Source organism: Monodon monoceros, unplaced genomic scaffold (genome assembly GCF_005190385.1).
Source record: "Monodon monoceros isolate NGI ecotype Baffin Bay Population unplaced genomic scaffold, NGI_Narwhal_1 Super_Scaffold_4, whole genome shotgun sequence".
NCBI classification, from domain to species: domain Eukaryota; kingdom Metazoa; phylum Chordata; class Mammalia; order Artiodactyla; family Monodontidae; genus Monodon; species Monodon monoceros.
This window is the reverse complement of record NW_021703781.1, coordinates 71,587,262-71,601,399: the sequence shown is the minus strand read 5'-3', so window position 1 is coordinate 71,601,399 and position 14,138 is coordinate 71,587,262. Positions and strand designations below refer to the sequence as shown.

General features: G+C 47.1%; 1 protein-coding gene across 3 annotated transcripts in view; it reads right to left on the bottom strand.

The window, feature by feature from the left end:
- The window catches only part of PLPP4 (phospholipid phosphatase 4), a 117,026-nt gene extending 106,293 nt beyond the window's left edge, over nucleotides 1-10,733 (bottom strand). Inside the window, exon 1 of one of the 3 annotated variants that reach the window (XM_029245630.1) lies at nucleotides 10,334-10,733. In XM_029245630.1, the coding sequence (XP_029101463.1) occupies nucleotides 10,334-10,389 (56 nt within the window). In that variant the 5' untranslated portion in view covers nucleotides 10,390-10,733. The remainder of the gene's footprint in view (nucleotides 1-10,333) is intronic. The other 2 variants (XM_029245632.1, XM_029245634.1) reach the window with 2 other exon arrangements.
- Between the last annotated feature and the right edge of the window lie 3,405 nt (nucleotides 10,734-14,138).

Sequence of the window (14,138 nt, the reverse complement as noted above, 5' to 3'; positions counted from 1 at the left end):
TGCGAGCCACAGCCTCTGATCTCAATTCAATGAAACTATTTTAGCACTATAATTACCCCCATATTTAAGACTAGGGAACTGAAGCACAGAGAGATAAAGCAACCTGCCCAGGTTCACATAACTAGTAAATAGCAGATCAGTGCTTTGAACTCAGGCATCCTGGCTTTGGATCCTGTAGTCTAAACCATCATCCTATGTCCCTTTTCAGGGAGAAGGGGCCATTTCCCCTCAGATATCTCAATAAACTATAAAACTACAATAATTAAAATGTTATATTGAGCAGCCAGGCAAACAGATAATCAGAATAGAATTCACTTGCAGTCCATGGATATATGGAAGCTTGTATGTGATTTAAGATGTCACTGAGAAAACAATGTCTATTTCATAATTGACAAACCACATGCAAGAAAAAAGTTAAATTCTCTACCTCACCCCATAAATTTAAAAAAATTCTCATACATTAAAGAATTAAAATTAAAGAATAAAAGTATACTAAGCAAAACAGAAGAATATTTCTGTTTTAGATGAGAACGGACTTTCTAAATAGAAGAGAAACTCTGAAACCATAAAGGAAAAGACTGATATATTTAACTACATCATTAAAATGTGCACAATAACAGAAATTGCAAAGAAACTTAAAAGTCAACCACAGAGGAAAAGTGTTTGCAACTTATGAAATAAAAGGTCAACAACTATAAGGAATAAAGCTCTGCTACACATCAGTAAGATAAATTTGAAGATCCAATAAAAGCATGGATAAAGGGAAATACAAGATATTTCACCTAAAAAAGTACAAATTTCCAATACATGAGTGAAAAGATATAAATGTCATATTCTCTCCCATGGTATAAATATAAAACATTAATAATATCCAACATTGGCAAGAATGTCAAAAAGTAGACACCTTTGAACTATTGGTAGAACGTAAACCAACAGTTTGGGTGGCAATTTGGCAGTACCCATCAAAATTCAAAACACATGTGGCCTTTGACTCAGAAATTTCATTTGCACAAGTTTATGACAATAGTACTTTAACAGGTACATTACAATATATGCACAACTGCCATGCTGTTTGTCATAACAAAAGATGAAAACACCCTATAACTCCTTGTATAGGTTAATCAGTTGAACACCACGCAGCCAGCAAAAAGAACAAGTAGATCTACAGAGACAGAAAATATCTCCAAGATAGCAATACATTAAGTAAAAAAAAAAAATTACTATAGATAAAATGTGTTCTCAGTTTTTAAAATATATAAATATGTGTTTAAAAGTTTAACTTTAAAAAGTGAAGGGAATGGAATTGGCAGAGGTAAGTGACGGAGTTCAGGAAAACTTACACTTTTTGTACTGTTTTAATTTTTAAAACTATTTTATAATCTTAAAATAATGTTCAAGTGAGGAAAAACACATTCATTCCCATCACATTCACTTTTGTGTTATCCTTTCTAATATTTGCCCAAATCAGATATATTTCCAATAGTCTGGAAATATGATATATTCTTTATAGTGCTTTCTTTAACTGTTATATCATAAAACTTTACCCTGATTTTCAAAATGATTATTTTAATAGCTATATAGTATTTCTTTGTATCCATAATTTATGAAACCATTCTTCAAATGTTGACTACTTGAGTTTTATTTTTATTTGACAAGTATATTTACTTTGCTTTGTATGAAACACAGTAATGAACATCTTTATACATGAGGATTTAGGATTTTGCACTTTTTACATCAGTGTTTCAACATATTTTTTAAGAGTTCTAAGTCAAAGACAGGAATAACTTTATGACTGTCTGTGCATTGCCATATTGCTCTTCAAAACGGTTATGTCCTTTTACAATTCCACCTGCAGCATCTGATCATATCCGTTCCACCTTGCACGTCCTGCGTGTTAATTCTTACCTTCTGATTTTCCTTTATTTTAGTTGATATGAAATATAGGAGGGTTAATTTTTGACACATTCCCACTTCAGATATTTCTAAAACAATCACAAAACAATCATCCAGTATCCTATCTAGGATATTTCATTAGCTTCTTTTTTTCCCCATAACAGGAAAAATCTAAATCAATTTTTCTAATTACGTGTGAAAGTAACAGATGTTTACTGTAAAATAATCACACAACAAATGGTATAAAGAAAAAAGCAAATATTATATAATCCCATCAGCCTGAAATAATCACCATTAAGATTTTGTTGTTTATCTTTATAGCTATTTTCTTACAGACATAGATACAAATTGATTTTATTAATTAACACATTACAGTAGCCTTATGCATACTTATGTAACCTGCTTTTTCTCACTTAACAGTTTATGGATATCCTCCAAGCTAACAAATAGTTATCTACATTATCTACAAAACTACTTTCAGTGGCTGCATTCGTTCATTGTAGTCCATAAAAAGCTTGTGCTAATCTATATGCAATATATTTTATTGTTTTTAGACACATATTTTGCACTTCTATGGAAATCGAAGATTTAAACAAGATTGGTTATTTGTATTTTTGTTCGTTCCCTGTTCTGTAAGCTGTCTTTTTTTTTTTTTTGGAAAAGCTCTTTTCTTCTCATACTGATTGTTAAGAGTTCTCTGTATTTGAGAAGCATTAACTCTAAACTCTGGAAACTAGGACAACAGTATCACTTCTTGGGGTGGGGGCTGCAAAGATTAAGTCATCTAGGGTGTGACAAGTGCCTAGTACAAAGCTGGCACACTGTTAGTGTTGAAACTTGTTTCCTTTAACCAAGATGGAGAAACAGGTCTATTAAAGGATACCTACACATACACACATATCAACCACTTCTCTTTCTCAATGGCTTCTTGGACAATTATTCAGAACACTTTCCCAAACTTCCTAAATCCCAGTTCCAGGTTCATCGCTGCTGTGGCACTGAAAGCTACACTCATTATTATTATTACACTGTGACATTAGATATCTTTTATTGACCTGTATCTCGGCCTCCCCATAGGAAGGAAGAGAGATGGAGGAAGGAAAGGAGATTGGCTTAAACAACTACCATGTGTCACATGTTACATACCCTCATCTTTAAGCCTCCTGGGCGGATATCTTGTCCCCACTTTACAGATGAGGAAGCTGAGGCACATCTTTATCATCAGCAGTCAGGATTGAACTCCAAAGCCCATGAGCTGACTTTGGTGCCACGCTGCCCACCCTGCTGCAGAGTAGGGACCCAGTTCTAGGCATCCTCATGTCATTCACCAGGGCCACCACATACTTTACACAAAGTAACTGACCAACGAATGGAGACTAAAGCAGCATACAGACTGCAGCTCTCTTTCAAAATTTGAGACAGACAAAAAGAACCAAATCCTCTTTAAAAACCTCAGATGAGTAACCTAGCATTTCCACTCCTCAGGACATACGCCACAGGAATTACAAATATGTTCATTAAAAACAAAAGCAGCATTATGCTTAATAGCCAAACCCATAAATAACCCGAATATCCATAAATGATATGCATAAAATGAGTGAATGAAGAGGTGCCGTCATGCAATCACATGCTCTACGGCAAAGAAAATTAACAAACTGCAGCTATGCACGACATGGATGAGTCTCAAAAGAAGCCGGGAACAAAACCCAAAAAAGCCACAGAAAAAAGTACACACTGCATGATGCCACCTACACGGAGTTCAAAAATGCTGTTAGAAGTCAGAGTGATGGAGACCCTCAGGGTGGCAGAAGGGGGCTCAGAGGGTGGAAGGTATTCTGGGCAGCTGTACAATTATGAATCATACACTTTTCTTTGTGTATATTATTTTTAGGTTGGCCTAAAATGAAATTCCCATTTCTGTAGGTCAAAACAGTCAAACGTCAGCAATTTTATATGTTTCAAACTAATATTTCAATAAAAACACATTTTAAAAACCCTCTGGAAAAGGAGAAAGAAATATCTAGCGTTGATTAGCAGACTGCACCCTCTCTGAAAACCAACCTACATGCTCCTGCAGCTTCTGACCCTGTTTCTTGCTACTTTGTTTTTGCTGAAGACATAGTAACAACTTGTGCCTCACCTTGGCGGGACAATTTTTCACAGTCACATATTAAAAGACTGTGATGAAGCCGTCCCCGGGCTCCACAGACCCAGCCCCTCCCGGCTTCCTGCTCACCCATCCCGGGCATCTCCAAGTCCTGTACGAATTCACTTCCTCACTGTGAACCAGTGTTTCTAATTCATCCACAGAACACTAAGATTATATGTTTTAAAGAAGCAATATTACTAAGATGATTTTCATATTTAAAAACACAATCACAGAAAAATAGAGGCACGGAGCTTTTCCAAGCCTTGTATGGGTCATAAAAGGCATAATCTTTATGACTAATTGAGATAACTTTATCCAAAAGCTATGAAACTAATGATCTCCTTTTATGGTGTTATAAGCATTTATCTCCCTGTGGAAAAACATCAACAATTCTCAGAATTCTGGGTACAGCCGACTCATTTTACAGTGGCAAATAATATTTCAAACAGAAGGATGCTCCATTTATCAGATAACAAAGCAGACGCCTTCCCGGGCGGGGGAGAAGTGCTGGGCATACTTGGTCCAGCATGCACCAGCTGGGGGTGGAGAGGGTGTCTGATGGAAGAACTGTCTGCACCAGGCTTCTAGCGGAACTCTGTATGGTGAACACAGACTCAGAAGTAAATGATGGGAACACAGCATTTTCCTTACACATTATCAAATGCTGTTAGGCTGATAACACTTCTGATTTCAATGTCCTAGAATCACTGCTGTAAAAGGCCAGCAATTTGTCACCATTGAGAAGCTACAGGGCTGAGATACCCCCTGCCACCTTCCATCAGACAGACAGCAGCCCACGCTGAGAAATGGGGGTACAGCTCACTGAATGAACTCATGGGAAGTTACATACCTCACTTTGGGGGGCTAAAAGGAATCATCTGAAATATATTTAAAAGAGTCTATTATTTTATAGAAATCCCGTAGTAAATCATTTGTAATAAGAGTATCATTAGCTACCTATGGCATTTCTTTTTAGTGTATATTCTGGCTTCATCTTAATAAAAGGATAATAATAATCACATTACCATTTGTTGAGACTCTCTCGTTTAATACTCGCAAGGCTTACATCCATGGATGCAGTTAATACTCCTGTCGAACAGATGGAGAAGCACAGACTGAAGCAGGATAAATACTTTGCTAAAAGGCTCACACAGCTAAGTGGCAAAACCAGGATTCAAGCCCCGGTAACCCAGTGCCAGAGGCCATGACTGTGACCACTACGCTACACTGCCATCCTTAGACACTACATATAAGTAACAGGAATTCACAAGAGTGGGAAGAAGACACCTAATTGTTGGTATATGTACTGCAGGCACTCACAGCACCTTATTAACCCAATGAAGTAGGAACTACTCCCACTTACCCCATGAAAACACTGAGGTTCAGAGATTTTAGGAAACTTGCTACTTAGTGGCAGAACCAAAATCCAAACCCAGACCTTCCAGCTCCAAAGCCCAAGGTCTAACATTTACACTTTGCCTCAAACAGCTCTCTCTAGAGAGGGAGCAAAATTATTACGGGTGTATTAGTTAGATACAACAGAATAGACGTTTGCTACTGGAGCTAATCAGTCCCCAAATGCAAAAAGTTTCCTTCTGTTCCACAGAGCTCACCTCCAATAGCAGCTGTCCTGCTGTTGGCATCTGGCAGCTCTGCCATCTCAACACAGAGCTCCACGCTCGCCATCAACAGAGAAGGACAATGACAGGCCACTAAACGGGAATGATGTTGCCTCAACCTGGAGGTGACACCTGTCACTCTTCCCATGTTCCCTATGGTCCCACCTAAAGGCAGGGGTTTGGGAACGTTGGTCTTCCGTGTAGCCAGAAAGGAGAAAAGAACTATAGGCAGCACTTGACCACAAGAGGGTCTCAAGCTACTGTAAACTGCACATCAGCAGTCCCCAAACGTGGTGGAGAGAAGGCTCACCTGTTGAAAATGCAGATTCCCGGGGCTCCACTCCATAGATTGATCCAGGTAAGTCTGAACTGAGCCCCAGGTAATCCAGGTGCAGGTGGTCAGCAGACTGCCCTTCAGGAAGCCTTGCTCTGGATAGATGCAAAACACTCAGAGGCCTATAAACACAATCAGTGGAAACTGAGTGCCCTCTGGGGATCTCTCCCGAGGTGCCGACCACCCAAGGCCCAGGTGGGAGAATGCGGAAAGCAAAGAAGACAGACATGCAGACTCCAGACGTGTAACCTGCACAGAAGGTGGAATAAACCATGGGCTCCTGGAGAGCACAGAGGGGCCCAGCGGCGGCGGCAGAGCTGTACACGGTCACTCCCAGAAGGAAACAGGGCCTAGGTGCCCAAGGGAACTGCCGTTACCCCGCACTGGGCATGTATCTGATCACGGTGCTTTTTTGTTTCAAACTTCCCAGGGCTCCCCAGTGAGTGCCTACAAGGGAACGTCCACGCTTCCTGACAGGGCACTGAGACCATCCACGTTCTTGTCCCAGGATCACTTCCTGCCCCTCTTACCACCCACATGTTGTGCTAAAGCCACACGTGGTGACCCGATCCCACCCAAAATGTGCCTCCAGGCTTCTGCTCCAGGACACTCCGTCTGCAGGAATGTCTTTGGGCCCAGGCGCTCTGCACCTACCATGCACTGCTCAACACTCAGGTGAGAGAGGTCAGCTCTAAGCAACCTTCCCTGGCAACTGTCTCTCCTTGTCATTCCTCCTAGGACTAATTAATTCCTCCAAGTAAAACTGAGCACTCTGCTCCACCTACCATAACCATCCCCCACCTAGAGTCTTAAACTGGACTCTTAGGGGTAATGAAGAAAGATCTGCTAGCTACTGCCGATATTCCAAAAATCCTCCTGACAGCCAAGGCCCTGGAGCAAGTCACCTGAACCGGCTAAAGTGCCAAGTTTCCTTGTGCCTGTTTGGAATTATACACACTGAAGTTTACTAATGATAGAGAAAGAAAATTACTACAACTGCAGGCACCTAGAAGAGGCCAAATATGCATCTGCCGACTGGATGGGGAGGCAGGGGGATAACAAATAGTGGTGCCTGGTGTGCTTGCTCTGCCAGGCTTCGAGCTCCTTGAAGGCACCCGGCCTTCAGTCTCCAACCATCTCTGGCGCCTGCACACGCCTCCTGCATAGGAAGAGCTCAAAGAAGGATGCTGGGTGGATCTGAGGTGAGGCAACACCGTTCCCTGAGCAGCCTGGCATCCTAAGCAGACCCCCAGCTCCTGGAAGGACATGCCAGACAGGGAGCCTCCAGGGACCACAGGGAGGGAGAGAGAGAAGGAGGGGGGGATGGAGGCACAGAGGGAGAGACTGAAGACCCCAGGTCCTGCCTAGAGGCCCCTTTGCTCTTACTTAGGGACTGCAGGAAAGGCAGAGAGAAGGTGCACCCACGGGCTCATTCCGTCCTGCTGCCACCCAAGACGCCAGCAGGGGTTCTCTGAGTGTTTCTGCACCTGCTAAAGCCAGCACTGGACCTCTAGGCCCACAAGCCTCCCAGCACTAAATTCAGCCTCAAAGCTACACATCATAATTTGATTTATCCTAAACATTGATTCCTCAAACCAATTTATTTCCTTTTAGGTTAAACTTTATGTGCCAGCCCTAATTTTCGTTACTCGTTACTGATTTTCTTCTCAGTGGCTTGAGCTTCTCAGCCAGGACCAAGTACTTCTCGGGTGCTCTATGGAGAGTGTCCCATGGAAAGCCTCCTCTTGGAATCCTGAATCATCAAACCTCAGCACTAAGCCTCATCTACAGACAGAGAACCAGTTCCTTAAGAGAACAAGGGAAAGCAGATATCCCTACTACCTATGGAACCAAAAACGCATTGCATTAGCACTAACCTCAAATCTCTGGGAGCACGTGGGCACTGGGTGGAGGGAGTCTACTCTTATGCAGAGCAAATCTGATCAGAGAACAAGCGCATCCACAGATGATGTTACCCCAGAGGCACAAGTTTGCAAAGACGTAAGGTATTCCCCCCCCCCAAAGATTATTCCCTTATCCTGAGAAATAAAGTAGCTATACCAAGCAGAACCAGATAGTATCAGCTAAGTTGGACCCCACAGCAGAGCAACTGGATTCGGCTTGCCCAGAGGGACTTTCTAAGCCTACTGGAGTGAAGCCCTGCTACTGAGATGACCACCTTCATAAGCAGAGGGGAGTTCAAGCCACTGAAGCCTGCCATCAGACCAGCGCCGGCAAAAGGAAGAATAAAACTCCCCCCGAAAGTCAGCCTCTGTCATCTCGCCAGAAGCTTATCTGAGAAAACAAAGGGTCATCTGTATCTGTGTGCTCCAAACCGGTTCTTCCGGAAGTCGTTATCTGCCTGATGATAACAGCATCTGAGCTTCCAAGGTTCCCAGGGAGTCTTGCACAGATACCAAAGCTGGTCTTTGCAGGTAAAAGAGCCACAGTTGGACTCACTGTTAATATTTCCAATTTGGTATGAAACCAGGGGATCATCCAAAAATGCCATCAGCGCCCAAGAGTATCCCTTTGGGTGATAGCAGATCCCCCAGTAAGTAATTCATACAAAGGGGAAGTTTGGAGAAAAGAATATGAACTACCTGGTTTTTACAGAACATCCTTAGAGGAAGCAAGAAGCACATAAAATAACAATTATCAAAAATTCCCGAATCCACTGCATAGACCATTCATTATATATTTGTAAACATCTCGAGAATGTCTGGGGGGGACGTTTGAAGGGATATCTGAAAATAATACAAATATTTACATATTATTGGACCCTTTTTTTATCTGACAATTCCCAGTGGCAATCAAAAGAGGCTGCGCACTTTATTTCAGTGTTACTCACACAAACATTCCCCCAACAAATGGTAAATTCTACTGTGCACTGAGCACTATTTTATCATTTCTGTCACACAGTAATTTAACGGGGCTTAGCCTATCTGCCAGTTGGAAATTGTCCCCAACTGACCACAAGGCAAGTACTAGTTTTAATGTATATTCCAAAGGTAGAAAAATAGATTAAGAGGAGGGAAAAGTGTTTTCTGTTTTCCCAAGTGCATCAGGACACACCTGAAGTTCTCCTTCCTTCTTCCCACTGAGTAACACTAGTGTTTAGTCAGAAGCTAGGGTCTTTTCTGCATCTGGGGGAGCTCACGGCTTGTTCTGGCGGTGTGAATAAACACTCTAGATGAATTTCGCCCCTCATAAACAAAAACATGCAAGAAAGGGCATTTCTTTGTATGTGTATACCCTGGGCTGCGCGGAATAGAAGTCATCTCACAGTCTCCCACCTGCCACCAATGACTCCATATCCGGGGCAGAAATCCAGAGAGGGGCCTCCTGTTTGGAATAGCTCAGTGGGCTTTAAAAAGAAGTCAAATCCATAAAGTTCATGCAACTTAAATATGCAAAATGTGTCTGAAAACAGCCATGGGCACAGGAAGACAGAGAACCTGACCCCCTAATGGAGGGACAAGTGTAGATGTGGGTGCCTAGGTGACAGGAGATGACAGGAGGCTGTGAAGTGGGTCTGAGCTGGTGTTCTGAGCTTGGATCTGAAAGGCAGCGACGCGACAGGGGCCGGGAGGCGGGCGGCGGGTCCCCGGGGCGCACCGGGGCTCAGACGTCTCTGAGAGAACCTGCGCCAGCGCCCCCTCCGAGACCGCTCTTTCCGGGCACCCACTGTTCGGGGCCCCACCGGGCGTCCCGCTGCTGCCCTAAGCGGATACGGACTCGGCACAGATCTCCGGGCGTACGAAGCCCGCACCCCAGGGCTGCGGCCCCGGACTTCCGAGCCTCCGCAGCAACAGTTTTCCAGCGGGAGAACTACCGCAAACGCCTCCAGGGAAAACGCTCACCCGGACCCGCGGCGCCAAAGCCAGGGACGCGCACGCGGCAGGCAATGAGCGATGCGGCTAGGAGCGAAGGCTGCGAACGTCGGGCTCGAAGATCACACACAAGGAGAAACTTCCCGAGGACACCAACGAGGGGCGCGTCTGCGTCCAGGGAAGCAGCCAGAATCCCCCGGCAGGCGGTGCGGAGCCGGTGACAGGCGCAAGCGAGGGGACCCGAGCGGCAGCCGGAGCCGCTCCCCGGCGCGACGCGGGTGACGGGAACAGGTCCCAGCCTCGCGCACGCGGGTCCCTTCACGCCCAGAGTCCCAGGAGGGAGACCGGGAGGGTCTCTCTTGGTCCCCTAGGACACATCCTTAGCGCGGAAAGGGGCCCTCGAATCCTGGCCCCGGCGGGACGCAAACAAACTTGGGGCGCCGAGACGCTCGGTCCGTGGATCCCCGAGTCCGGACGTCCCCGCCCGCGGCGCGCCACTACTTACACGAAGACCCCGAAAAGCAGGGCTCGGACCCCGATCTCGATGGCCAGTTCTCGCATGGTGCGGCCGGAGCAGCTCCCGTGGCGGCTGCGGCTGGTGCTATCCGCGGCTCCCCCGCAGCTCGGCCGGCGCCGGCTCTTCAGACCCGGGGCTGCGAGGGAGGCGCGCTCCAGGCCGCGGGCGGGGGCGGGGGGCGGGCGCCCGGAGGGGCGGGCGGCGGGGAGGGCTCAGCCCAAACCTCCTGCCTGAGGCTCCGGGGCTCAGGGACGCCGCGCTGGCCGCTCCCGACGCTCCCGGCCCCGAGTGGAGGACGCCTCGGGGACTTCCCGCTCCCCTGCGCCGGGCACCGCCTCCGCGTCCTGAGCCCTCGCCGTGCGCTCGCAGCCAGGCAAGGGGAAGCCCGGGGAAGCCCGGCCGCCGCCGCCGCCGCCTCCCCTGCGCGCTCCCCGCCAGTGGGCGGCCCCTGGGCTCGGCGCCCGGGCAGCGCGCTCCCTGGGATCTGCCTGCGGCCCGTCTCCTCGCTCGGCCCCTGACTCTCGCTCTCTGGTCTCTCGCTCCCTGGCACACGCACGCACGTGGGCAGGTAGTAGAAGAGCGCTTTGGGAATTCTCTCCGGCTCCAGACAGCCCTGGCACTCACTGTTCGTGCCAGCCAGCGCTTCCTTCCATCCGTTTTCTGCCCTTCCTACATCTTTCTAACCTGGAATCATTTCTTTTTTTCTAGGAAGTCCCCCCGAGATTACTCGCAGGCTTTGCTTTGCCCTCAGGAAGAGCCAGCCACACTCCAGGGTCCTGGCACAGACTGAGCAAAGGCGAGCCTGACTCCTCGCCATGCCACCAGCGCCAGGCCAGGGGACCCCTCCCGCGCAGCCCCCAGCAGCTTTGGACCGCGCTGTGAAATGTGAAAAAAAAGAGACTGGCACAGTCCCTACCCCAGCCGTCAGTGTCGCTCATCGCTGACACAGCACCGTCATCAGCATCCGAGGCAGCAGGGGCTGCAGGGAGGACCAGAAGCCTCATCCTCAGGGTTCAGAGTCAAAGGCCAGATCCTCACTGGTGACCTGAGGGTCGGGACCTCAAGCCAGAGCCCAGCGAGGGTTAGGCTTTGCTTTCCCATCACCTGTCAGGACTGTGTATAGTCCTCAGAATTTGCACTTGTCTTTATTAATTTAAACCAAATGGACATTCAAGATGCAAAACTCATATTAACCATAACCATTAGGTTGTCTCTGGGGAGCCCAGATCTCTTTCTGGGTTTTGTGAGCTGGGAAAATGGATTCGAATGTGGTTCCTGGGAATGAGGAATAGCTCAGCCTCGGACAAGAGGGAGAGCAGGAAGAAAGAAGACCTTAGCAGGAGGCCTTAGGCATCAGCAGAGGGCAAAGAGACCCTACCTCCAAAGGGACACATGATGGATCCAAGATTCCTGAGCCGAGACATCTCAGGATCTAGGAAAGAGAGGCAGACAGATGAGGACCAATCCTGGCTCTGTGTGGAAGGGACTCCATCCCGGGAGCCCCCGAGGCAGGAACTGTATCTAGTTAGCTTGTTACTGCATACACAATGCCTGGCACACTGTGCTTGGTAAGTATTCGGTGAATGAATGAATGAATGAATGGACTATATAAATCAGTCACGTGGGGTGTCAGATGTGGAAAGAGTAGGAAGGACTTGGAGGAAGGAGGTGTGGGTCTGTCTCCTCTGTGCCTTGGGCCCTACAACTACCTGGACACAACTGGACTGGGTTGTGGTGTAGGAGAGCCCATAGTAACTCAGTGAACTCTAAGGACCCAGATCCGAGACTGTCAGGTGGCCAGATTCCAGATTACTAACAAGAGCCCATGATATTAACACATCACTTACCTATAAGCATCAACTGAGCACAGCCTCTGCAAAGCCATGTGTTGGGTGTTAGGATGCACAATCCAAATCTGCCCTCAAGGAGACACAGGCAGACAAGGAGCCATGAAGAAGCATTAAGGAACTATGCAAAGCAGTCCCAAAGGAGTGCTTCAGAAAACTGGATCACTCAGAGATCAGGGCTGGAGTCATTCCTTTGGTCTGGGGAGGCCAGAGCACAAAGCTTTGCCAAGGAGAGTTGGTTCTTAAAAGGCAAAGGAAATTCCAAGTGAGGGCAAAAGCACAAGTAGGTGAAGCGGGCAGAAGGTGGAAGGGGTTTGGAGGGCAGAGCGGATTGACCTCGTGGCAGAGCTGAAGGTTAAATTCATGGTGGAGACCTAATTGTGTTGGTCCTGCACACCAGGAACTGTTATCAAGATCACAGAATTAGGGACTTCCCTGGTGGCACAGTGGTTGGGAATCCACCTGCCAATGCAGGGGACACGGGTTCGAGCCCTGGTCTGGGAGGATCCCACTTCAACTCCCCATCTGATGCTTGAACTGATTCTGTGCTCTCCCCGCAACGTGGTCATCCTGTACGTATTGGAAATCCTGCCACTGATAAAGAATTCACCCTTGAGGGAGCTTGTACCCTCTTCAGACAGCTCTGTTGAAATCTCTTCCTTAAAGGGAATCACAACAAAACGCCGTCCTGTAACTTATATCAATGCATTAGTCCTGCTCCGCCTGCTCCCGCCCCCTGCCTGCTAGCTGCACAGAACTGACACCGTCAGAACTTCTGGGGTGCCAAGGAACAGATGGCTCAACCCAAATTCATTAAAAAAAAAAAAAAAAAAGAAGAAGAAGAATTTGAAAGTTCAGGGGAAGATCAGGCTTCAGGCACAGCTGGATTCAGGATCTAAGCAATGTCACCAGGACTTGATTCTTTCTACCTCTGCTCTGTCTGCACTGTATTGGCTTCAGTCTCGGGTTCCTGGTAGTTACAAGATGATTGCCAGAAATCCAGCTTTCCATGCTCTCAGGATCAAATTTAACGGGAAAGACCTCTATCTTGATGCCAGCAGTACCAACAAAAGTGTCACTAAATGTCACTGGCACTGCCCAGCCCTGAAGCGATCACCATGGTCTGGGTATCATGATGGCTTGATTGTCTCAGGCCTGGGTCACATGCTTCATCCCTAAGCTGGGAGTGGAACCTTCACCCAGTGCCCCTGAGCTGAGAATGGGAGAAAGTGGACCCACAAATACAGGGCTGATGCTTTGGAGGAGGGAAAATGTTGGAGGTAGAGCAAACTAACATAGGCCAGGATACCCCCCTTCCATGCCACAACCGTGCAGATTGCAGAAAACTAGCGTGCTTCCCTGAGTTCTTGTCCTGCCCCTCAGTCTTTAACCAGTAGAGGAGTTATCCACCATAAGGCTGCCCTACCTCTGCTTTGTCATGCAGACTCACAGAACTGCCTTTAAACAAAGCTTCAATGTCACCCAGAGGCTCCTCTTCAGCTGCCCGGTCCCTTCCATCTCCACGCCTTTTGGCAACTCTGTCACCTGCTCAAATAATCCCCTTTCTTGTTTACCAAAGCCAGCTGTCAAGGGAAAGCTCTAGCCTTGTTCATTACATAAACCTGCATCAGGATATTCCATGGTGTGTCTGTCCATCTCTCTCTCTCTCACACAGAGAATTTATTATTTAAGCCAGGTCCCTCTTGAAGGGCAGTCCCCGTGAAAGGGACTAAAGATGCCATCCTCGGTGTCCCAAATCCCACAAAGCGGGAGGCCACTCCCATGGGCGTGGGGTGGCCAGCTCCAGCAGCTGTCCAGCTGTGAACGTGTGCCAGAGAGTAGAGACCCTCAAAGTGCCATGGTGCTGCAGCAGCACATGCATGAGTGGACAAGCGAGTGAAGTAAAAGCAGGTTACAAAAAGCAATCCGGCCAGGTGCCCAGCTTG